The sequence below is a fragment of the Hipposideros armiger genome, unplaced genomic scaffold (assembly GCF_001890085.2).
Source record: "Hipposideros armiger isolate ML-2016 unplaced genomic scaffold, ASM189008v1 scaffold_93, whole genome shotgun sequence".
Lineage (NCBI taxonomy): Eukaryota > Metazoa > Chordata > Mammalia > Chiroptera > Hipposideridae > Hipposideros > Hipposideros armiger.
The window spans coordinates 2542946-2566123 of NW_017731443.1; the positions used below are offsets into that span (position 1 = coordinate 2542946).

At 58.7% G+C, this 23178-nt stretch overlaps 1 protein-coding gene across 31 annotated transcripts in view; it reads left to right on the top strand.

Annotated features, from left to right (window-relative positions):
- The window catches only part of NRXN2 (neurexin 2), a 104043-nt gene that overhangs the window by 53321 nt on the left and 27544 nt on the right, over positions 1-23178 (top strand). For 11 of the 31 annotated variants that reach the window (XM_019645394.1, XM_019645391.1, XM_019645385.1 and 8 more), the window contains 7 exons: positions 4163-4189; positions 5691-5819; positions 6231-6612; positions 7206-7396; positions 9101-9274; positions 9626-9745; positions 22793-22974. In XM_019645394.1, coding sequence (XP_019500939.1) covers positions 4163-4189; positions 5691-5819; positions 6231-6612; positions 7206-7396; positions 9101-9274; positions 9626-9745; positions 22793-22974 — 1205 coding nt within the window. Of the gene's footprint in view, positions 1-4162; positions 4190-5690; positions 5820-6230; positions 6613-7205; positions 7397-9100; positions 9275-9625; positions 9746-14712; positions 15451-22792; positions 22975-23178 lie in introns of those variants that run through there. The other 20 variants (XM_019645395.1, XM_019645392.1, XM_019645393.1 and 17 more) reach the window with 3 other exon arrangements.

Genomic DNA, 23178 nt, shown 5'->3' on the forward strand with positions numbered 1-23178 from the left:
GGGGCCTTCTATTTGCAGGGAAGGCAGGGGCTTCTTTCTCACGTGGACTGTCTTAGGTTCCCCCACAAAGAAGCTTGGGTTCCTTTAGATTAGACAGGAGGCAGGGCAGTGTCCTTGGCCAGAAAAATATACTCTGGTGGGTCCACAGGACCTTTCACCCTTAGGATCTATTCTCTCCTTTCCACGGGCATGTTTTTCTGTCTGTGCCACATAAGTATTTAGATGTTAGAGAACAAGGTGGCTCTCAGGACAGTGATGATAGCCAGCAGGACAGTCCTCTCACCTGCCTCAGCCCTGGCTGTGCCTGGGCCCATGCATAGAGGTGTCATCTCGAACACAGCTCATGACACGCTGTGACCAAATGCTTAGCACAGGTGCATGTGTCCACAAGTACTGAGAGATGCGTGTACAGGGAGGTGTGTGGCGGCTGTGTGATCACAGACGCACGGGCTGTCCACACCCACTGCCCAGCCTCAGGCTGCGATGGGAAGAGCATTGGGCCTGGGGCCAGAAGATCTGGGTTCTAGCCCTGGTGTCCTTTACTGCTGGGTAAGTCATTTCCCCTCTCTGAGCCTGTTTTCTTCTCTGTAAAATGGGGATAAGAGTCCTGGCTCTGCCTACTTTCTGTGACGGTTTGAGGCTCAAATGGAATACTGGGAGCGAAGACATATGGATGCAAGTCACATGTGTAGAGACTCACCAGCCTTCTTGACAGAAAACTGTGCTGGGATAGGGACGTAAGCTTAGAGTCAGGCCTGGGGGCTCGCTCCCTTCCACATTGCACGACCCAGCCTGGCCCCCACCTCAGGAACTCTGTTCTGATCCCCATCCCGCTGGCTACACGGGGCCTGTGGGGCCTCACAGACACGCAGCACGAAGAGAAGCCTGGGGGGCTTGGTCTCTGGCCTCGTGGTCTCAGCCTATAGGAAGGAAAGCCAGACTTATGCAGGCATCGTCAGGTGCTCAGTGGAATGACCGCTTGGTGGGGAGGAGGCTCAGAGTGAGTGCCTGCCTCAGGAGCCGGGTGTCGCTAGGCCAGAGTGGGCCAAAGAGGCCCTGCTGCCTCCTTCCAGGCGGAGGATGTGTGCCTCCTGCCCTGCCGCGGGCCTCCAGCACATCTGCAGACACTGGGCAAGTTCCCAGGGCTCTGCTGTCTGCAGCCCCTGAACAGAGCAGTTCCTCTGTCCCTAGAGGACCGTGGAGTCCCCTGGATTCCTCACCTTGTCCCAGTGAGACCTGTGTTCCTGGGTTTCTTCTGCCTCGGGTATGGCCCCTGGGGCTGGTGCCCAGTCTGGCCTACCCCTCTTAACCTTCCCTGGAGTTGTCCGCCACCAGGTGCGCCCATGCGGTTCCAGCTGGCAGTGAGACCACATGGAGGGCGCATTGTAATGAAAGAATCTTAGAACTGGAGAGGCCCTTAGAAGTCACCTCCTTTAGCCTGCCTCATTCACACGTGGGCAGTTCACACATTGCCAGAGCCTCTTCACTTGTGCTCAGACGCCTTCCGTGGCAGGCGGTCCCTACCCCTGAGATGGCCATTCTAATCATTGGGTCATTCTTCCTAGGTGGCAGCTTCTGAAATTCCCATTCACGGACCTAGTTATGTCCTCTTGAGCCTTGTAGAGCAAGTCCAGCTCTCATTCACGTTGTAAGCCAGGCTAACTACACATTACATCCCAAAACCCTTTAATCCCTGGGGCCATGAAAGGGCCCCTTGTTCCCACCTGGGGCTGTTGGCTGGGCTCCTGGGGACAGCTCTGAGAGCTGCACCAAGAGTGCATACTGCTACTCTGCGATGTCACTTCCAAGATGACACTCTGGCCAGTGTGCTCCTGAGGTCCTTGCATAGAGGCCTTGCCCCTGCCCCCCTCCAATCTCTGGGGCCAGGTTGGGGGTGGCAGGGGTGGGATAGATGGGGCACAGGAAGCCCGAGTTCATTCCCTGAGTTCCTATCCATGCGGATGACTTCTTCCCACCTGTCCCATCACACATTCATACTCTCACCCTGGTCTCTAGGTACAACCAGGGCCTCGGGTCTGCACAGACCAGTCACCTCTGTCCATTCCCTGAACTTGAGGCGCAGGTTACTTGTTGATAGGTTACTAGCTAATGCTCCCTGAGCTGTGCCCCTGGCGGGTGTGTGCACTTGGGGGGCTGGTTCTCCCACTCACTCCTAGTTCCTGGCTTTCCTCTGGGATGGTGCTGGCTCCCTCTTGGGGTTCCCATCTTCAACGAGTGTTTGCTCTCCTCAAATCCCATGGGAGTGGGGGGTCCTGAGGGTGTGGTCACTGCAGAGGGTGGGCCTGGAGCTGACACCTCTTCTCTGGACAGATGGACCCCCATTTCTGGTGCTCCCCTGTTGGAGAGGGGAAAGAATTGAGCTCTTTCCTGGGCCTTTTCCCCGACAGGGAAAGCCCCCTTTTTTCTTTTTTGGACCCTTCATTGGTGAAGAATCTGCCGGCCCAGAGAGAGCCCTCGTGACCTGAAGCCAGGCCTGGTGCCGCCCCCACCCTCCCCCTCACCGCCCTCCCCTCCCGCTCTGTTCCCCCTTCCTCTCTCCTCTGGGCTCCCTCTCTATCTCCTTCCTCTTACTGGGACTTCTCACTTCTCCCTGTGTCGGCCCCTCGACCTTCCCCGGCCTCCCCTGCCCTCCGTTGGTGCCAGGCTGTGGCTCAGGGTCCCGGCTGCTCCCCCACTCTTCTGCTGCGGTTGACAACGCGTGTGGAGCTCAGCTGTACTGCCCGAGGGGCCCATGCCCCCCCCAGAGCCGCAGGGGAACCTGTTTACCTCCACTGCAGGAACCTTCAGGGGCCCAGGGGATGCCAGGTGCCCCACCCCCTTTGCTTGCTGGGCCCTGGGGTTCTCTGTCAAGCCTATTCTGGGAGGAGCCCCAGGAAGCCAGGATATTGCTAACCACGGGCTGGGAACCGCTCCCCCCTGAACACCTGGGCTGAATACCAGCCCGGTGAAGACCTGTTTCTTGCTCCCGCCTCAGAATCCTCTTGTTCAAGCCCCTCTGCTCACAGGGAGGGAAGCTGAGGCTCAGAGAGAAGAGATTCACCTGGTCACGTAATGCGATTAGGACCCAGCTTTTCTGCCTCCTGGTGCAGCATTTTCTGCAGCCCCTGCCGTCCCGTCTGAAGGAGCCATGCACACGTCCAGGGCCCTAAGCCCCAGCTTCACAGGACCCGGGTGCTCTGCTCCCTCTCCAAGGCTGGCCGACCGTCATGTTGTGGGTAATGTGTCCCCACCAGGGGGTCGGCCAGAGGCCCTGGGGCCCCTGGCTCTAGCCCTGTGTACACAGTGTGCCTTCTGACCACGTGGGGCCTGGAGCCTGGAGCTGGAAGATAGCAACGCAGGGGCAGGAGACTTTGCTTATGGTGCCTGCTTGTCCCTGAATTGCTGTGTCCTCAGAAGTTATACTTTGGGGGCCTCAGTGTCCTCATCTGTGAGGCCTTGGCCCCCTCCCTAGGGAAACAGATTAATACGAATTCCTCTTTAGGGTTTGGGACCACCGGGTCCCCAATGACAGCCTGGCATCCTCCAGGTTAGGAAGGGTAGAAGGAAGGTTCCTGTAGGGGTGGTGCCAGCCCCCTGGGACTTTGGGGGGCGTATGGCTACGGGAAGGGGCACTGGGGCAGACCCCTCCATTTAGCTCAGAGCCTAGAGGTCATGGGAAGTGACATGTCACAACCTGGGCTCTGAGCAGGGAGTTGTCCCAGAGCAGGGGATGCAGGGACTCTGGCCTTCCCCACCCATCTCCCTCCCAGAATGAGGAGATGTTGGGTTGGTCAAGCCTGTAGCCCCCCCCAAAGGCCCCCTGTACACTGAGGTTCCCAAGGTGCCCATCTCCCTCAGGCAGGAGAGGCCTGGGCCCTTCCGAGAAGGGAGAAGCAAGCCCTCTTCCTGTCACCTGACTGCCCTGCCTCCCAGCCCTGGGGAGGGTTGGAGCCCTCTTGGGGGCAGGAGGGACAGGGGTCCAACTGAGGAAGGGGAGAGGGCACCTGGGCACGCGTGGTCCCCGGAAAGTGGCCCTTGGGGGAACCCCCGCCCGCAGACACCCCTCCCTGTGAAGGATGTAAAAAAAAAAAACAACCAAAAAAAAAACCTTGTTCTGCCTTTTTGTCTCCCCTCCCCTCTGCCCGCCCCATGGCCCCCCCAGACTGCCTGCGCGTCGGCTGCGCACCCAGTAAGTGGCTTCCCTCTTCTTCTGCAGAGCCCCAAGGGGCTTGGGATGCTGGACACTGGGGTCTGGGGAGGGATGGTGGAGGGAGGAGAAGCCTTCATTCCTGGCTGGTGTGGGGGTTGGGCACTGGGTGTGGGGAGGGGAGCTGGAGGGGGGCTGATGGGGGTAGTGTGGTTGTGGAGGGCAGAATGGGCCAAATGAAGCCAAACCGGGGAGTTGGTGGATGGTCTGGGGTCAGCATGCTCACCGGGTCTGGGAAAAGGGAGGCCGGGAAACCTCATCACCTCAAGTCCTCAAGAGGGTGGGGCACAGACTTGGTGACAGCAGGACAGCCCACCACCCTGTATGGGCAGGAAAGGCGATGGAGAGGGGCTGGGATATTCCGCTGCATCTCCAGAGGTGGCCACAAGGGGGCGGGCGAGGCACGCTGGAAAGAAGACGAGGGCTTGAAGCCAGCGGAGGCGAGTGTGAAGAGGGCCTCAGAATTCAGCCCTCCACAACTCCTTTGAGGGGGCTGAATTTTTGTCAGATAGGGGTGCTTTCAGAGATGACAGTGGCTCTCAGCAGGAGTGAGCTGGAGAATGAGTGTGGACATTTCTGAACACCCCAGTGTGCCGTGCCGGCTCAATGTTGTCTCTGAGTGTTTCCGCGTGGTGTGTGTGCCCTGAGGTCACGCAGAGGCTGACAGGAACGTGACAGGCACAGGCAGAAGGACTGTGTGTGTGTTTGGTATTTGTGTGCGTATGCGTGGTGAACCCTGTCCCCTGCGGGTGTGAGCACTGGGAGGCCCAGGGGTGACCTGGAAGCACTGCAAAGTTCAGCATCATCCTAACGGTAAATATAGTTTTAGACTTGAGAGCCGATAATCCTGGTCTTGGATAAATGGTCACAATCCCTAAGAAACATTCCCGTCTCTGGCCGAGCTGGACGAGCTGTGTGTGGCTGTAGATCGGGTGTGCTGAGTCACCGGTGTGTGCAGAAACGTCACACTGGGCAACTGTGTGGATGGGGGAGCCGTCTGTGTGTGGGGTTTCGACTGCCAGCAGCGAAGCTGGGGGTGCATAGTGGGGCTCTGCGTTTTTGAAAGTTTAAGGTCTATGCATATATGCTGGGAGTTTAGGTGCTGGCTACACACATTGCCACTGAAGGTCCTTTTAGGAGACGGGGACGGGGAGGGGGGGGACAAGTGCATTGGTTAGAACAGGAGTGTCTGTGTGCAGGGCCTCAGGGCACAACCCGAGAGGCACGATTCACACCGATTCTGTTCAAATGGCACCTTCGGGTGTCGTACAAAGTGGCAGTTCTGAGTGTGTCTAGCTTTATGGCCGGGTGTGTAAAAGGCTGTGTGAATGCGTGTACCTGTGTGCATGGCACAGCCAAGTATTTGCGGTCAGTTGTATGGGAACCTGTGTGCACACGTGAGCGGGTGGTGAGGCTCTGTGCCTGGGCTGGCACGTGAAGCCGTACGCGGGCGTGTACAGGTGCCGGGCTCACTCCCCCCTTGGTGCCGCAGGTAAAGGCCCCGAGACGCTCTTTGCGGGGCACAAGCTCAACGACAACGAGTGGCACACGGTGAGGGTGGTGCGGCGTGGCAAGAGCCTGCAGCTGTCTGTGGACAACGTGACTGTGGAGGGTAGGTGGTCTGGGGCCAGGGGGTGGGCGCATCTCTATTGACCTGTGCTTGGCCCCATTCTTCTGGGCGACCACTCTCTAGGGCAGCATTCCTTCAAGCCGCCATTGCCATTTCTTCCTCAGGGGTGGTCTATCGTGGGGTCCTGTGCCCCAGGGGCCATTTTAATACCTTGCAGGCAGCATGTCCCTGGAAGCCTGTCATCTTAGGACTAAGGAGTCCCACCACTCTACTCTCCCTGGACCCAGGAACTTGTGCTGCCAGCACCTACCTGAGGGTGTTTGCTGATGTCTCTCCCATGTGGCCCTTGTGTGGAGGGGAGGCTCCTGGGGACCCAAGGCCCAATTCTAGGAATGATCCTGTGGTCCGTGCCCCAAAGCCAGCCCCCTTATCTCTGTCTCCTGTCCCGAGCAGGACAGATGGCAGGAGCCCATACGCGGCTGGAGTTCCACAACATTGAGACGGGCATCATGACAGAGCGGCGTTTCATCTCCGTGGTGCCCTCCAACTTCATCGGGCACCTGAGCGGGCTGGTGTTCAATGGGCAGCCCTACATGGACCAGTGCAAGGACGGCGACATCACCTACTGTGAGCTCAATGCTCGCTTTGGCCTGCGTGCCATAGTGGCCGATCCTGTCACCTTCAAGAGCCGGAGCAGCTACCTGGCGCTTGCCACGCTCCAAGCTTACGCCTCCATGCACCTCTTCTTCCAGTTCAAGACCACAGCCCCTGATGGGCTTCTCCTGTTCAACTCAGGCAATGGCAACGACTTCATCGTCATTGAGCTAGTCAAGGGGTGAGGTGCTAGGCACTGCCCTGCTGTCAGGAAGTGGTCCCCTCTCCCTGCTGGCCTAGATATGGCCCCTCAGCCACTGGCTGAGATGTCTCATCCCCCTCAAACCACAGGTCAAGACTCAGGTCCCCAGCCACCAGCTAAGATGGCAAAGCAGCACCCCGTTCTGCCCTGGTGCTTTCTAGTTACTTCCTTGTGAGGGGTCTCTCCGTTCACTGCCCTGACCCAGGCCCTCTAGCCTTCTCTACAGGCAGAAGACAAGGCCATGTCCTTGTGGCCTCTCTTGCCTGAAAGGACCCCCACCCTAGAGCAGCTCTGTCCCTCACCCCGGGGGACCCTGCTGACCCCACAAACCTCTCCCACCAGCTCCTCTTCTGATCCTGTCACAGGGGCCATCTCCTCTGTGGCCTTCCCTCCCACATTCCCCGCCCAGAGTCCTTGTGCCATAGGTTTGGGTCCCTCCATTATGAGGTCTCCCTGTGTACCCCTTCCTCCTGTGGCACAGAGGACCCCTGCCAGCTGTAGCGCCTCCTTTCCCTTCTATCCCAGTATTGCCCCTCACCTTGACCCAGTGTCTCCTCCCTGCTGTGGGGCAGGTACATCCACTACGTGTTTGACCTGGGGAATGGCCCGTCCTTGATGAAGGGGAACTCAGACAAACCAGTCAATGACAACCAGTGGCACAACGTGGTGGTGTCCAGGGACCCGGGCAACGTGCACACGCTCAAGATTGACTCCCGCACTGTCACGCAGCACTCCAATGGCGCCCGAAACCTCGATCTCAAAGGTGGGGCCTGGGGCCTCTGGAGAAGGCCTGGCCCTAGCCCTGATACCCCATCGGCCCCAGCAAGGTCGCCCCCGCCCTGTGTGCTCTTCCACTCATGACCCTCCCTCCTCCTCGCCTGTTGTCTCTACCTCTTTCCCATTCCCCGCTGAGTCCAGCCTGACATTTTCCTGTCAAAGATCTGCTCATCTCTCCTGCGAGGCTGCCCTTCCAACACTGAAAGCCTAGTCACAGGATGTGTCTCATGGGGAGCTTGCTGGCCTTCCTCTAGAGCTAGGAGTAGGTAGCCCAGGCTTTCTGTTTGGTCCTGGTGGTCCTCTGAGGTTGAGATGCCAGCCTTGGCTGAGGCCCGGAGAGAGATCGGGGAGCTTAGCATCCTGGCAGATGCCTCTTCTGGGTGGGGTGGGAGGGGCAGTTGATGAGGGGAGGAGCGAGTAGCAGTTGCTGGGTCCCTGCGTGCTGCCCTGGTCATATACCTTGGGCATCAGCGGGGCCAGCTCTGGGGACTTTTTTGGACCCAGGCTTCCGTGGTGGGCTCAGCATTACACCAGGGTCCCACATTCCCCAGGGCCTCTTCAGTAGCTATTGAAGCAGCCATCGCCTGGCCCCAGAAGGGATGGTTTAGAGAGCAGGGAAGGGGAAGATGAGCCTAGATGCCGGGGTGTTGGAACACGCATGAGGGCGAGGCCCGTGGCGTCTGCAGAGTCCACTGGGGCAACGTGGGCGACTTCCTGCACCACCCGAAGCAGCCCTCAGCTCCTCCATAGGGACCGCTGGTGTCAGTGTGACTCAGACTGTCCTAGCTTGAGGACGATTCTCAGAGACCATTGAATTCATCCCCCTCCTGGAGAGGTGGAAACAAGCTTCCGGACGCTAGATGGTTTGCCTGAGGCCACGAAGTGAGCAGGAAGCCCAGCTGGCACTGGAGGCTTGGTCAAACCCTGGGCCCGATTGCGCGGCATAGTGCTGCCAATTCTCCCTACTCCCAGAAGGGGGCGATGTGTCCCAGGCAACCTATAGTGGCAGCAAACCCAGGGGTGGGCTGGGCCAGGCTTGTGTTGCATTGAGCCCATGGCCAGGGCATCAGGGTTGGTTGTGTTTTGCTGAAGCTCTACTAAGGGCTGGCCAAGGCTTCAGGGAGTTCGGTTCCACGTGGCCAGGCAGTGATATGGGGATCAGGTGTCCCTGAGGAGAACTTCCCAATGTCACTAAGAGTTCCAAGCCAAGCCTTTGTTGTTGGAAGGGAGCTGGACTTAGAACCCCCGCCCCCCAAGTCCCCCAGGAGAGATCTCAGAGGAGGGAGAGGCCTGAAGAAGTTCTGGGAATGGGAGACTTTGGGAGAGTGGGGCGGGGGGTGGAGGCTGCAGATCTATGAAAGGCCCTGATTACAGGCCGGAACTGGAATCAGATGTGTGGGAGAGAGCATGGAGCAGTTTCCTCCAGCTGCTCCCCCCATCCCAAGTCCCCCAACCTCCCCCTGCCCCCTGCATCTGGGCTTCTCTGGGAGGGGAGCAGACAGATGGCAAAGTGGAGAAGGAAGAAGGAAGAGGTGGGGGGCGGGGGTATGCAGGGTGCTGGGTCTCTGTAAGGAAGCTGGAGTCTGGGATGGGACACTGCACGGCCAGGAGGATCTGACAGCCAGATGCCAAGTCCTGGGAGGGGAGTGGGGACCGGGAAGCGGAGGTCTTGACCCCGCTCCCTTTGCAGGGGAGTTGTACATCGGTGGTCTGAGCAAGAGTATGTTCAGCAACCTGCCCAAGCTGGTGGCCTCCCGGGACGGCTTTCAGGGCTGCCTGGCCTCAGTGGACCTCAACGGGCGCCTCCCGGACCTCATCGCTGACGCCCTGCACCGCATCGGGCAGGTGGAGAGGGGCTGTGACGGTGAGTGTAAGGTGGAGGAGTGAGGTGTGACCCCTGCAGGCTGCAGGAGGGCCAGCTGCAGACGCAGACCAGGGCAGACCTTGCACGAGCCTGCTTCCCGCCATCAGCTCTGGGGCAGGGGTCCAGGGGGGTGAAGAGTCACTTGCTCTCCCTATTGCCTCCCACCCTGGCCCTTTATCACAGTTCAAGGCCAAGCCTAGAAGCCCTTGAGCCCCCCTATCCGCCCCTCCCCTTTCAGCCTGGCAGAACTAAGAACAGGGTCTCTCAGCTTGGCCCTGAAGCTTCCGTACCTCCTGGGGAGGGAGGGGGCTTGGCTGAGCCTGGGGTGTTCCTTCCTCCTGCCTCTTTCAGGCCCCAGCACCACCTGCACCGAAGAGTCTTGTGCCAACCAGGGCGTCTGCTTGCAGCAGTGGGATGGCTTCACCTGTGACTGCACTATGACTTCCTATGGAGGCCCTGTCTGCAATGACCGTGAGTGCCCCGGAGGGTTGGGGGGTACTAGGGGGAGACCCTGGCCGTTCCCTGGCCTTGGGGACTGCTGGGGAGGAGGGAGGGTCTCTGAGAGCCTTGATGCTTTCTTCCTTCTCATCCCTTCTTGTCATGAGAATCCAAGGGGAGCTACTGGTTACTGTCCCTTCCCCGAGTCTTTTCTCAGGCCTGTGCAGGACTGCTGCTGCCTGAATCTCTGGGGCAACCCATTGATAGATGTCCTCTCCTCTTCGTTCTGAGCTGGTGGGACATTGCTCCCTTTACCCATAACAAAAGGTGTCAGTGTCTGTTGCTCAACCTGTGTGATTTTGGCCATGGTCTTACACGTTGTACTTGTAGCTCACACATACACACTATTATTGCACAGGGCTTGGGGGGGGCACTGGTGTTGGCCTGCACCCCCTTTCCTCTGACGTCTTCAGAATTGTACAGTGGAAGCCTGCTATCTCCGGCTCAGAGAGGCCCACACGCCAGAGGGCAGGCTCAGGAGGCCTCCCAGGAGGTCAGGCCACTGGACAGCTGGTTTCCCTGGAGACCGGCCAGGCGCTTCCTTCTTTCCCCCCAAGAACCCCAGCTGCGGGTTGTCCCTTGGAGTTACAAGGACACGCCCTAGTGTCCTCACCTGCTTTTTCTCCTCCCTGGCTGGGCATCTGCCTGCCAACCTGCATATTGTTCGAGCCCCCCCACCCCCAGCCCAGAGAGCCACTTCAGCAGTAGTTTCCAGTCCCTAGTGGTTGGTGGCCAGCAGCTGCTTAGAGCTTGGCAGAGGGTAGGCAGCTGGGGCAGGAAGCGGGGAGAGAGGCAACCTCCTGCTTGAGGGGGTGTTTAGAGTGTCTCTCCACTGATCGGGCTGGCGGCAGTGGTTGGGGAGGGTGCAGCCCCCTCAGGTATCGCTTAAATGGTTGTCCCTGGGGTAGCCCTGCCGAGACACCAGGGATGTGACCATTCAGCTGCGTGGGAACACACACACACACACACACACACACACACACACACACACACACACGAGAACAGGGCTCCTCCATTTACAAACATGGAAACGGAGGCCTGGAGGGGTCAGTGTACTTCTGAAGAAAGTTAGTAGTAGATCTGGGCTAAGAACTGGGGTCAATGCCTTTGCCTCCAGAGAGCCTTAGTCATCTGGGCGGAGTCCCGAGTGTCTTCCTGGATAAACCTACTGGTTCTGGAATGGGGCTCTTAGGTGGGTCTTGGTTTTTCCCCTTCCCTTGGAGAATGACTCAGCCCATCTCCCTCAGCGCTTTCCTGGTGCTCTCAGGCAGGGCCCTCCCTTGGGTACCCCCACATCCCTGCCCTGTCCTCCAGGAGTTTCCTTGTCTGACCTGCAGCTCTCTACCTTCCAAAGCCCCCAGACAAGGGTCACCTCGAGGGCATGCCAGCCCTAGCTCCCGGGAATAAAGGTGGGACTGGGCTGGGCCTCTTCCCTCTCCAGCTGGTTCAGCCCAGGAGATCTGAAGATGGTGGTAACTGCGGCCTCCTAGTAACAATCCCCACAGATTGTTTAGTGTTTTGCAGCTGGCAAAGCCCTTTTAATTTGTTCCTCAGAGAAGGCAGTGGGATAGAAACCAGCTGCCCTGTTTCACTGATGGGGAAACTGAGGCCTCAGCGAGGCAGCTCCTTGCTCTAAGTCAGAGAGTGGAGGTGGAGCGCAGCTCGAACCTAAGCGCTCCTGACTCTGTTACCCACTGCAGCTCATTTAGTCCCAGGCTGGTGGTGGTGCCGGAGGTGGGCCTTGCTTGCTGGGGGTGCAGGGGATCAGAATCAAGAAGCGCTGCTGTTCATTGTCACTGCTATACTCACACATGGTGGAACCTTCTGGAAGGGGGCATGGCGATGGATGGGAGTTTAGGGAGTCCTGCATCTTTCAGCAGAGGTGGAAAGAGAAGCCGGGACTTTGCTGATTCCAGTCAAGTGGGAGGCAGGGAGAGTTGGGGCTGGGCAGCAGGGCACATCTTGGGAAGTGTCACCGTACAGGAGCATTGGTCTGCGGTCTGGCGGCAGAGCTGTGGAGGTAAAGAAAAGGTGGGTGCAACCTGGGAGCCTCCAAATGCTGACCCACCGGCCCTGGGGAACCTCTGAGACCTCTGCCCTTGCAGGGCAGGGCAGGAATCTGGGGGTCGGGGGCTCTGCCAGGGCTTTGGGGGTTGCTCCTTTCCCCAGTTCCTCATGCTCGGCACTGTTTCATGCTCGTGCTGTTTCTGTGCCTGGTCTACCTGGGGCCCCGCAGGTGCACTAGGTCAAGCAGGAACCTGGCTGAGGCCCATTCAGTTCATCCCACCCCTGAGGGTGAAGGCCCTGGGGGACACTACTGGGCACCAAAGGGCCCTTCACCGGAAGAGAGGGAAGTGGGTGGTAATGGCCAGGGTGGAGGGAGCTGGACTCTGTCCTCAGAGGGTTGGGGTCGGGGTGTGCAGCTGGCTGGGGTGGGGACAGACTGGGATGGAGAGAGCTCTGACGTGCACAACAGCCTTTCCCCACTTGTGGCCTCAGTTTCTCTACCTGTGACATGGGGACTACACCTGGGGTGGGGAGTGGGGGTGAAGGGGTCTCTGTGTCCCTTTAAAGGCTCCAGAGTCTGCTCTGGGAAGGTAGGAGGAGATTAAAGGGAGAGAACCCATCTCTTCGATGAGAGAGAGGAAACAGGAGCGAGAATTAAAAAGGGAATGTGAAATGAGACAGGAAGGAAGCTAAAAGGAGAGACACTTCCTGACATGCAGCTGAAACCTCAGGGCTGAGGTTCAGGACCCAGGCGCTCCCCTTGGGCCTGCTTGCTGCTCTGTCTTTCAGAGCCTGTCTCGGGCCTCCCCCAGGCAATCGATTCTTTCCCGTCCCTGTGCCCCGTTTCTCATCTCCCCACTTGCTTTGTTCATCTCTGCAGCCTCTATTGATCTCTTGCACACCTCTGTCTCTCCCTTCTTTTTTACCCTGTCTCCCCCCTCGCTCTCCAGCGTCACCCCCTCCAACTCTCTCCACTTCCCACTCACTGATATTGATTGGCCTCTAGGCGGTTTCCCTTCCTCTCCTCTCGCTACCGGCTCCTCCCTCCCTCCCTCTGGGACCATAAATTTTCTGCCTGCTCAGAGCTGTGTCAGTCTATATTTCAGAGCCAGGGGCACAAGCATGGGATGGAGAAGGCGGGAGGACAGGCTTTGGGGTGGGGTGGGGTGAGGAGTGAGGCATGGGGGGAGCCCAGTCCTGTTCCCCAGCCCGCATGCAGTCTCCCCTCCCTCCTGGGGCAATGCACCACCTAGGAGCCTCCTCTTGGGTGCCTCCGAGGACCCCTTTCTTCACTCATGAAGTGCTCGAGGTCAAAAGGGGCCCTGGCATCTAGCAAAGGTGGGGAGGTGACAGTAACTATGGAGGAGCTGTCCTGAGTCCTGACTGCATCCAGGAGCTGGGCACAGCAAGTGTCGGGCTGCTGGTGATAGTTTTTGCTCCAAAAGGGAATTCAGGATCAGTAAGCAGGAGTCAGCCCTCTTCCCCCACCATTCTCCCTCCCCTTTCTCACGTCCCCTTCCTTTTTTGCCCCTTCACCACCTTTCTTCCTCACTCTACTACACTATTTCTTTGACTCCTCAGATTCCGGCTCCACCTTCCTCCCTCTTTTTCCTCCTCCTCTACTCTCTGCCCTCCCCCCCTTCCTAGCACAGCTTCCTCTGGGCAGAGCCAAGGTTGACGTGGGTGTGGAGGTGGCATCTAGATAAAGGGAAGGGAGCCTCCCTGCACTTATTTCTTGGGTTATGACAAGTGCTTTGAAGAGATCCCCAAAAGTCTGGGGGCAGATCCCAGTGGAGGGGCACCTAGAAGGAGAAATGGCTTCCTTGGCTGGACATAGTGGCTCAGGAAGGATTTTATCCCAAGTGGGACACTCAGTAGACAGGTGTCCTGGAAACTCCCTGTGGAGGGAGACATTGAAGCTGGGGGAGGGGCAGGGGGAGTGGAGAGGAAGGATTGGAGGAGTCCAGGAGGGGTGTGCCAGGGTAGGGGGGCACCCTTTTGGGGGAGGTGGTGAGGAGACTGCGTGTATGATGTGTCTTACTCTTGAGTACCTTTGAGCTCTGGGTGCATTGTTTGTATGCATATGGGTGACCCTGTTTTGGGAGGGTGAGCAGGAGGTAGGTGTCTGTGTGTACTTGGCCATTCCTTGCCTGTGACCAAACATGTATGTGTGCGCATGTATGCCTCTGTGGGCACGTGTACGCGCTGGGCTGAGTTCATGTGCCAGTATCTACGAGCACATGTATGCATGTATGTGTCTGAGCCTATGTGTGCATGCGCCCACACTGGTGCCTGTATGGACACGTGGGTGTCTCCATTCCCAAGCCCGTTCACATCCTAGCGTGCACGTGTGTTCCGAGGGGTGCGGGTAATAGAGGTGGCAGCGGCCACATCTCTGCGCGCTGGACCAGCGAGCACTATTGGGGTTCTTTCAGGTGCGGGGGGAGGGGAGTAGGAGGAAGAGATCGGCCTCTTGCTAGCCTCAGTCCTGTTCAATTATTCAGCAGGGCCCCTTCTCCGGAGGGGGCGGGAGAGGAGCGCGCGCCCGGGCGCGGGGGAGGGGCGGGGCGCGCGCCGAGGAGAGGCGAGCGCCGAGCGGGCTAGCCAGGTGCCGCGCGCCAGAGCTGCCCAGCGCCGCCCGCAGACCCGGAGCCGCTCCGGTCCCTCCGCCCTGCCCCCTCCTCTTCCCGCGCTCCCCCTCCCCTCCCCTCTCCACTCCCCTTCTTTCCTCCCCCTTGTCTCCCTCCTCCCTCTCCCTTCCAGCCTCTCTGCCTCTGCAGCAACACTCCGCTGCCTCCATCTCTCCGCTGGAATCTCTCAAGCTCGCGCCTTTCCTCTGCTCAGCCCCGCTCCCCTCCTCTCCTCTCCCCTCTCCTCCCCTCCCTCCATTCCCCCCTCACCCGGATTTGCTTCCCTTCCCCCTTCTCCCGCCCCCCTCCCCCCGGCCCTCCGTCGGGCGGCAGCGGCGGCAGCCGCGCGGCCGGCCCTAGCCTCCGTCGGGCTCCTGCTTCTCTCCGCCAGCCCTCCTCCCCTGCTCGGTTTTTCCGCAGGATTTCCCCCGCTCTCCCCTCCCTGCTTGGCCCCCCGCGCCTCCCCTACCTCTCCACCCGGCACCATGCCCCCTCCCTCGGGCGCTCCCCCGGGTTTCTGACGGCCCTCTGTGCCGCTCCGACCCGTAGCTCCTCGCGATGGACCCAGGCGTCCTGGACCTTGGTGTGGTCGCTCCGCGGACCCCGGATTCCCCGGCGGGGTCCAGTTGATTTCGTTGGCTTCGGACCGAGGCTTGGGCTCTCGTTTTCCTTGTCTTCACCCCTACCCCCCCTCCCGGGGCTCGGAGCCGGAGGGGGGCTTCGCGGGGCTGCGCAGCCCCGCGTCCCCGCCCCCGGCCATGGGGCTGTGAGGCGGCCGCCCCCGGGCCGAAATGCCCCCCGGGGGGAGCGGGCCGGGGGGGTGCCCGCGCCGCCCCCCCGCCCTGGCCGGGCCCTTGCCACCGCCGCCGCTGCCACCTCTGCTGCCGCTGCTGCTGCTGTTGCTGCTGCTGGGGGCGGCCGAGGGGGCCCGGGTCTCCTCCAGCCTCAGCACCACCCACCACGTCCACCACTTCCACAGCAAGCACGGCACCGTGCCCATCGCCATCAACCGCATGCCCTTCCTCACCCGCGGCGGGCACGGTAAGTGGCGCTGCCGATGCTGATCGGCCGGCTGGCCCCCCGGCCTCCGCCTCCGGTGTCCGCGGCCCTGGCCTTCGCGGGCCGCACCCCAGCCTGTGCGCACCGAGGCCCAGCCCCTCTGCTTTTCGGCCCGCACCTCCTCACCTCCCATCTCTGGCTCCTATCTTCTCAGCCCTACCCTCGCTTCTCCATCCTCCCCCCCACCCAATCCCTTTATCACCTCATCTGCCTTCACCACTTTCTTTCTGGCCTCACCTTCACCTCCTTATCCTGATCTCTGGTTTGTTATCACCTTCGCGTTTCCGTTCCCCTATCACCTCCCTATCTCTGTCCTTTCATCCTCTGTCCAGCTCTCCCTTCCCCAGTCTCTCCTCCATTTCTGCCCCTTATTTCTCCATCTGGCTTACCTACACCTCTTCCTAATCCTCACCTTCCTGTTGCTGGTCTTGCATCTCTGAACCCCATTATCTTCTTGTCTTTGCTCCCCCATAACTGCCCCCCCTCCCCATCCCATCTGTCATCTCTGCCTCTGAAATGTCCCATCTCTTCTCTTTCACCTCTTCATATCAGTCTCTCTTTCACCTTTGTCCCTCCAGCAACCTTCCCCCCTTTCCCTCATTGCTGTCCTTCCACCACCACCTCCCAATCAACTCACTCCACGGTCCCATCATTCTCCCAGCCTCATTCCCTCCATCTCCACTCTGTGCTTTCCACACCTCCTCATCTCTGCCCTGCCTCCACCTCTGATCTCCAGCACTTCTCACCTCTGTACCCCTATTATTTGGAATTGACTTCCCCCATTCCAGCCTCCTTCACCTCCTGTGTCAGTCTTCTATCACCTCCCACTACTGTCACCTCATCTCAGCCCCTCTTAAGCTTTCATTTCAAAACCTAGTTCACTTTCCCTCTCAGACCCCATCACCTTCCATTTCTGACCTCTGTCGCTTCTCGTTTGTGCCCTTCGTCACCTCCCATCTCAGTCTCCTCATCACTTCATGTGTTAGACCCTTAAGAGCCTCTGCATGCTGTCTCTTCCCATCTCTGTACCTGCCACCTTCTACCTCTGTCCTCCATATTCTCCATGCCCCCATCCCTTCCAATCACTGCACCTCCATGGTTTCCTATCTGTGTACTCCCCATTACCTCCCATGTCTGTCCCTCCTCACGTTTTATTTTATTTCCATGTCAGACGCCATACTTCCCATTTCAGTCCCTCCACATTCCATCTCAGAGCTCCTGTCACCTCCCATCCCAGAGACCTCATCACCTTCCATTAGTCCACTCATCATGTCCCCTCTGTGTACCCCCATTATCTCCATCTCTGTACCTCTCTCACCTCCCATATGGCACCACTTATCACCTCCCATCTCAGCCCTCCTATCACCTCCTATTTTTGTACTTTGTCACCTTTCGTCTTTGGCTCCCATCTCAGCCCTCCATCACCTCCCATTTCTGTACCTTCATCACTTCTCATTCCTGCACTTTGTCACCTCCTATACCTGTTCCCTCCTAGCTTCCCACTTCTGTACCCCCATCGCCTCCCATCTTGGTATTCCGACATTTCCATGCTCCCATCACCTTTTATCCCACCTCCCATCATCTCATACTGTGTTGTTACCAGTTCTCACTCTGTACTCTTGTGGCCTCCAACTTCTGCACTTCCATCACTTCCCATGCCTGTTCATCCACCACCTGTGATTTTTTTCACTTCAGTTTTGTTTCTCCCCCATCTTCCATGCCTGTATCCTCATCACTTCCCTTCTAGGCCCCTCGTGGCTTCCCGTTTCTGTACTCATCTCTGTCCCCCCATTATTGTTCTCCATCTGCTTATCCTTGCTTCCCACTATTTGTTCCCCCATATCACTTCCCATCTTTCCACCCCTTTTCTGTCCTTTACTTTTGTCCTACTTCATCTTTATCTAATTTTTTTCTGCCTCTACTCTCTCTTCACCCAGTTCCCAGGAGTGGCCCTTTCCAACCCTCCTTTTCATCGCTTTCTCCTCTTTTCCCAGCATCGTCTTGTCTTGTCTGATCTGTCCCAGCTAGGGTCCTCCATGCGGTGCTCTCCCAGCTGTCTCTCTTATTCCACTTGTCCACCCCACACCTTGCAGCTGCTGAGCTTAGCTCTGTGTTTCCCCCCACAGCTCTCTGGTCCTCTGTGCCTTCCTCCCTCCTCTTCCTGGTCCCCTGGGGCTTCCTTGAGGCCCAGTGTTGCTCCCAAAGGGGTCCAGATAAGATGTGGTCTTTCTGGGCAATGAGGAGAGACATGAAGGGATGAGCTCCGAAAGGGGAGCCGGGGACATTGGGGGAGAGCGTTGTGGGCTGAAGAGGAGAGTTGGTGAAAGAGGAAGGGAAAGGATAGAGCCACTGGCCCAGGCAGATGAGCAGATTGGAAGGAGGGGCCTGGGCGCCGAGTGCCAGGGGAAGGCTCAATGGAGGAGCTGGAGTTGGGATGTAAAGAGCTGGGTGAGAGCGAGAGAAAATGGAGGAAAGAGCATTGGTGGGCAGCTATGGAAAGTTTGTGTTGGGATTGCTCAGAGATGGCCCCCTCCTTGCTGGGCAGAGGAGAAAAACAGCCCCAAGAGGGCCGATGGCTGCCCAGTGCCACATGGAAGCAGAGGAGGAGCTGGAGGGCGCCCAGGAAAGTGATGGAAAGTGGTGGGAGCCTGAGTGGAGGAGCCCGGAAAGGGTCAGATAGGTAACAGGAAGGAAAAGGGTCAGAGGACAGACAGAAGAGCAGGGAGGAGGCCACCTGTCCTGGCTGAACCCTGCCTCTGCTCACCTCAGCCATGGAGGGAGGCGAAAGCACAGGCTTGTCTTGGGATTTCACGCTTGGCTAGAGGAAGAGGCCGGCTGGGGAGACCTTTCTGGCCTGGGGAGACCTTTTCCTTTCTGGCCAGCATTCCCCTAGCACCCCTCCGTGTAAGCGAGCTTCTCTTTCTGCACCTGCTTCTCTCTTTCCCTTCTCTTGGGATCTCATTGCATTTCTCCTTGCCTTCCTTCCCCCCTTCTCTTCACTCTTTCCTCCATTTACCCTTCCATCCCCCCACCCCTCCTGTTACATAACATCCCTACAGACTCACTGGACACCCATGACACTCCTACACCTGATGTTGGTCTAGGCACGGGAGGACCAGCACACCTGGGTCCTAAAAATGGCCTGAGAGGGTGACACTCTCCTGGTCTTTGACCCCGATTTTGGTTTCCGAGTCCTTGAGGAGCTTTCAGCCTCTGACTTTCATTTGTGGTACCCCCTGAAGCCCGTGTGGGTCAGTAGCTTCCAGGACTTCTGGAGTCATCCCTCCAGGGGGGCTGACATTTATTTTGATTCTGGATGTGGGTGTGTTAACTTCGATTTCTAACTGGATGGTTTATGGCCAAGGAATGAGGGGATGAATCAAGGGGACTCATGAATTGAGGGGACATTCTTCTGGAATTCTAGATCAAGAGAGAGCAGAGCGCGGGCATTGGATCTGTGGAGATCCTCCTGGGTTGTGAGGGGCCACATATAAGAGCTGGGGTGGGCTGTGCGCATCTAGGAGCATGGCCTTTCTAGATTGTATAGGACATTTTCTTTTCTTGTGATTCTGGATCTCCCAGATTTTTGTCATGGCTTCTGATGCTGCAGGGAGATGGGCAGATGGAGGGTCTGGCCATGTAGTTTTAACCACAGGGGCACCCCCACATGGGGTGTTTACTTGGGAGGATTGTTGCTTGGGTCTGGGTTAGCTAACCATTATTAATGGCTGGTTGGTTTCTTCTAGAATGCGTGGGAACTACATGGCAGGTTCTTGAACATTTAGAGTGTGTTACTGGATCAGTGAATTTCTGAGTCTAGGAGGCATTGAGGGGATTATTTGGAGGTGGGCAGAAGGTGCTAGCCCTGGACCTTTGGGTGGTGGGCCAGAGCGCTCCTGTCTTGGGCTTCAGGGATGTGCCATTCCCCTGTATTGTTATGCAGTGTAGCTCACTAGCGGTTTTCCTGGGGAGGTCAAAACAGTGGGTCTGGACCACCTTCGCGCAACATTCTGGGCCATAGCTTAGGCCCCTCTCTACTCGGGAGCCCTTTCCGGAACCTTTCAGAGGTCCTAGATGTGGTGCAGAGTCCTGGGCTCCATATCTCTGTGCCTTCCCCCGGAGTCAGGTGGCCAGGGCAGAGGACAGCTTGAGGGGTGAGAGGCGGGTGGCTCCTGCCAGGTAGGGACCAACCCGGGAGGGACTTGGTGTAGCCCCGCCCCCCGCTCGCCGTCCTCCCTGCCCAGCCCTCTGCGCGCCCTCTGGCGGAATTGCGGTGCTGAGGGGAGAAATGTCTCCCCGGGGTAATTACTGCCGCCCCGGTCCAATAAACGTTTCATCTTTCACCTCTTTGGCCCAAGAAGTGTCCCTCCGCCCGATCCCCACACAGTCTAGTAAACGCCCTTAGGCTTTTATAGGCCCGCCCCGCGTAATATACTGGCTGCAGTGAGAGAACAGCTGGGTAATAAATCCCGGGGGAGGCCTGGCTGAGGAGGGCCTGGACTGGGGATGGGGAGGCAGTGGGCGGGCTGCCCGTGCGTCCTCGGCCTCGGGGGGCGGGACGTATGCGCTGTCCTGCCCTGTATGTGCTGGCCCCTGCCCTCGCTGCCTGCCATGGCCTGCCTTTGTGCACTTACCGCCATGTTTCCCAGCCTCTTCACGTCTCTTTTTCGGGGACTGCCTCTCCACACTGGGTCTTTGTGTGCAGCTGGGTGTGTCGTCTCCTCTGTGTTGGTGTGGGGCCTGCGGGTTATGTCACTGGTCACTGGGGGCATGCGTGCCGTTGGGGTCTGGGGTGTGGGACGCAATGCGGCCTCTGACCCCTTGGGCCTCACTGCCCAATGGGGCATCCTGCCTGTGGGCACCTCAGGCCCTCTCTGGGCTCAGGAAGGATTCTCTCCAGGGTGATGTGCAGCCTGGGTTCTTGGGTGGGAAAGGGCCTCCTTTCTCCTAGATCTGGGAGATTTGGGAGCAGGCCTCAGGTAGATGGTGTTTCCTTCCCTGGTCTGAGGGATCAAGAAACCCAGGAAGCCCCTCCTCTGTCTAACTGGGAGGCCCTGGAAGCCCAGGGGGTGAAGACACAGCAGCCTCTGGTCAGGGAGGGGTGGGGTGGTGTGTGTGGAGGAAGGTCAGCATCTTAGCTCCCCTGACCCTCCCCACCCCCCAAATTTGGCCATGTAGTTTGTGAGTGAGTGGAGGGGGAAGGGAGGACCCTGGGTATTAAGGTTGCCATGGAAACAGCCGATTTTTCCAGAGTGCTGCAGTGTTGGAAGTGGAGAGACTGTTACTACCAGCTAAGGCCTACCCTGCTCCTGGCCTTCAGGCCCTGCCCTTTCCAGGCAGGTGGCCCACCCTGGGTAGGGGTGCTGCTCACAGTGTACCCCACCCTCATCCAACTTTCCACCCTACTCTTGGTTCAACTCCCAGCTCTGAGCCTTCAGAGCCCCCAGGTAGGAAGGACTCCTGGGTCTGGAGCGGGCAGAGCCAAGCTCCCCATCTGCTGGACGTGCTTTCTCCAGTGACATGCTATGGCGAGATGTCGGTTGGTAGACATCAAGGCTGTTCTTTCACCCCTGCCCTGTCCCGGGGGGATGTCTCTCCTCTCTGGCCCTGCCTGGGGAGATGGAGGGCATTGATGACCAGTGCTCTGGGGAATAGCTCCTGTTCCCCCAGAGCCCAGCCCCCTGCTGGCCTCACTGCCTCTCAGGGATCCAGGCAACATCCTTCTCTCCTCAGCGCCTCCTTAGCTCCCCTGTGGGCCTGCAGACGGTGCCTTCCTCCAATGCTCTCAGGAGTCCCCTCTTTTGGGGGCCTGGGAACTTCCTGGGGTAGAGCCCCCTGTCCCTGAACTGTATACTGCTGGAACTACAGCCGGGCTCTTGAGTCCCTGAGGGGAGAGACCCCGAGGTGTTTGAGGGGCCCAACCTTAGTGTTACCAGCTGGGCTACCATCTTGGCAGTGCCTCAGGCCCCCCCATCAGCCAGGCCCACCCCTCCCCCTAGGCTCCCAGCTCCCTGACCCCAGATTTTTCATCCTACCCAGAGCTGTCCCACCCCCAAGGCCCCACTTTTCTCCCAGCCTACTCCAGGCTTTTGCCCTCAGGCCCCATCTGCCTCTCTCTTTCTCTCTGGATAAGTCCTCCCCTGAACCCCTCCCCCCCAAGAAGTGCTTTGAGAGGAGTTGTTAGTGGCTAATTATTTAATTAAGTATTTTATGAATCTCATTTGCTCCATTTATGTTGTAAAGAATGCAAGATTGTTCTCTTCCCTTCTCTGAAGGCCCCAGAGTACTAGTCCTCTAGGCCTCCCAAAAAAGGCTCCCTTCGGGAAACTGGGTGACCAGCCCCCCACCCCTACCCCCACCCAATCCATCAGTCTGCCCCCACCCCCAGGGAGCCCAGTCAGCCACAGGAGGGAACATGGAGACTAATGGGGTTTATTTTGGGGCTGAGATCGTTAGGGACCTCACACCCGCCCCCGGAAGCCGGATGGAGAAGATGGAGCAGAGGAGATGGAGGGGGAGAGAAGGTGGGGTGGGGGAGGGCAGGGAGAGGGAGCCTTCATCTCTGGCTCCCACTCTCCTGCTTTCTGTCACCTACACCCCTCTCTGTCCCTCTCCGTCCATCTGTCTCTCTGCCTCTTTCCTCTTCTGGCTGTCAGTCTCGACCCCTCCCCCCATTCCCTATGTGTGTCTCTTCTGGCAGGGCTCCAGGAGCCCCCTGTTTGGGGACTCAGGCAGCCCCTAGTTGGGAATGGAAGCAGAGAGTCTTGGGCAAACTGGGCTCGAGAGGAGGTGGGGGCTGGCGTTGGAGGGGTGCCAGCCTGTGGGCTATGAGTCAGAGCTGAGCACAGCCCCAGCGCCTCCTCCTGCGATCGCCTGGGGCTCCCTTTGCCTTGGTGCCTGCTTAGCTCTGGCCCCACAGAAGCACACACCTTGGATCTGTCACCTCTGCCAGCCCTAGGAGAAGTCCGTCCGGTCAGGCCCAGGCCCCTTGGGTCCTGCCTGCCCCCAGCAGTCCTCTCGGTCCCCTTGCAGCCTCTCTCTGGGCTCGCTCTCTGTGTCACTCTCTCTGTTACCTCTCTGTTTTGCTGTAATTAAAACCAGAATTCTTGATGAGGCAGCTACATCTGTCTGTGCGCATGCACGGGCTCTCACCCGGGCACCCTCCTGCCAACTGTTCCGCAGGGACTGGGAGCTGCTAGGGGCATCCCAGCTGAATCCTTGTACCCTAAACCTGGTGTCCCAGGGATCAGGTCACAGTCCCGAGGACCTGCTGATCTTGCCCGCCCGATGTCATATCTCCCTCTCTCTTTCCTTCTCTCTGCAGCCGGGACCACATACATCTTTGGGAAGGGGGGAGCGCTCATCACCTACACGTGGCCCCCCAATGACCGGCCCAGCACGAGGATGGACCGCCTGGCCGTGGGCTTCAGCACGCACCAGCGGAGCGCTGTGCTGGTGAGGGTGGACAGTGCATCCGGCCTCGGAGACTACCTGCAGCTGCACATCGTAAGGCCCCAGGGCCCTGGCCCCCCAACCTTCTCACCCCAAATCCAGCCAGTCCCTTCATTGCCGTGGGGTCAGTACCTCAAATCTTTCTCTCCTGTGGAGCCCTCAGAACCTCTGTTCCCTGATTCCTGGAGTCCCCTCCTGATTATCCCTGAGACTCCCAGAGTCACCCCGCTGATTGGAAGCTCCCCTGTTCCCCATTCC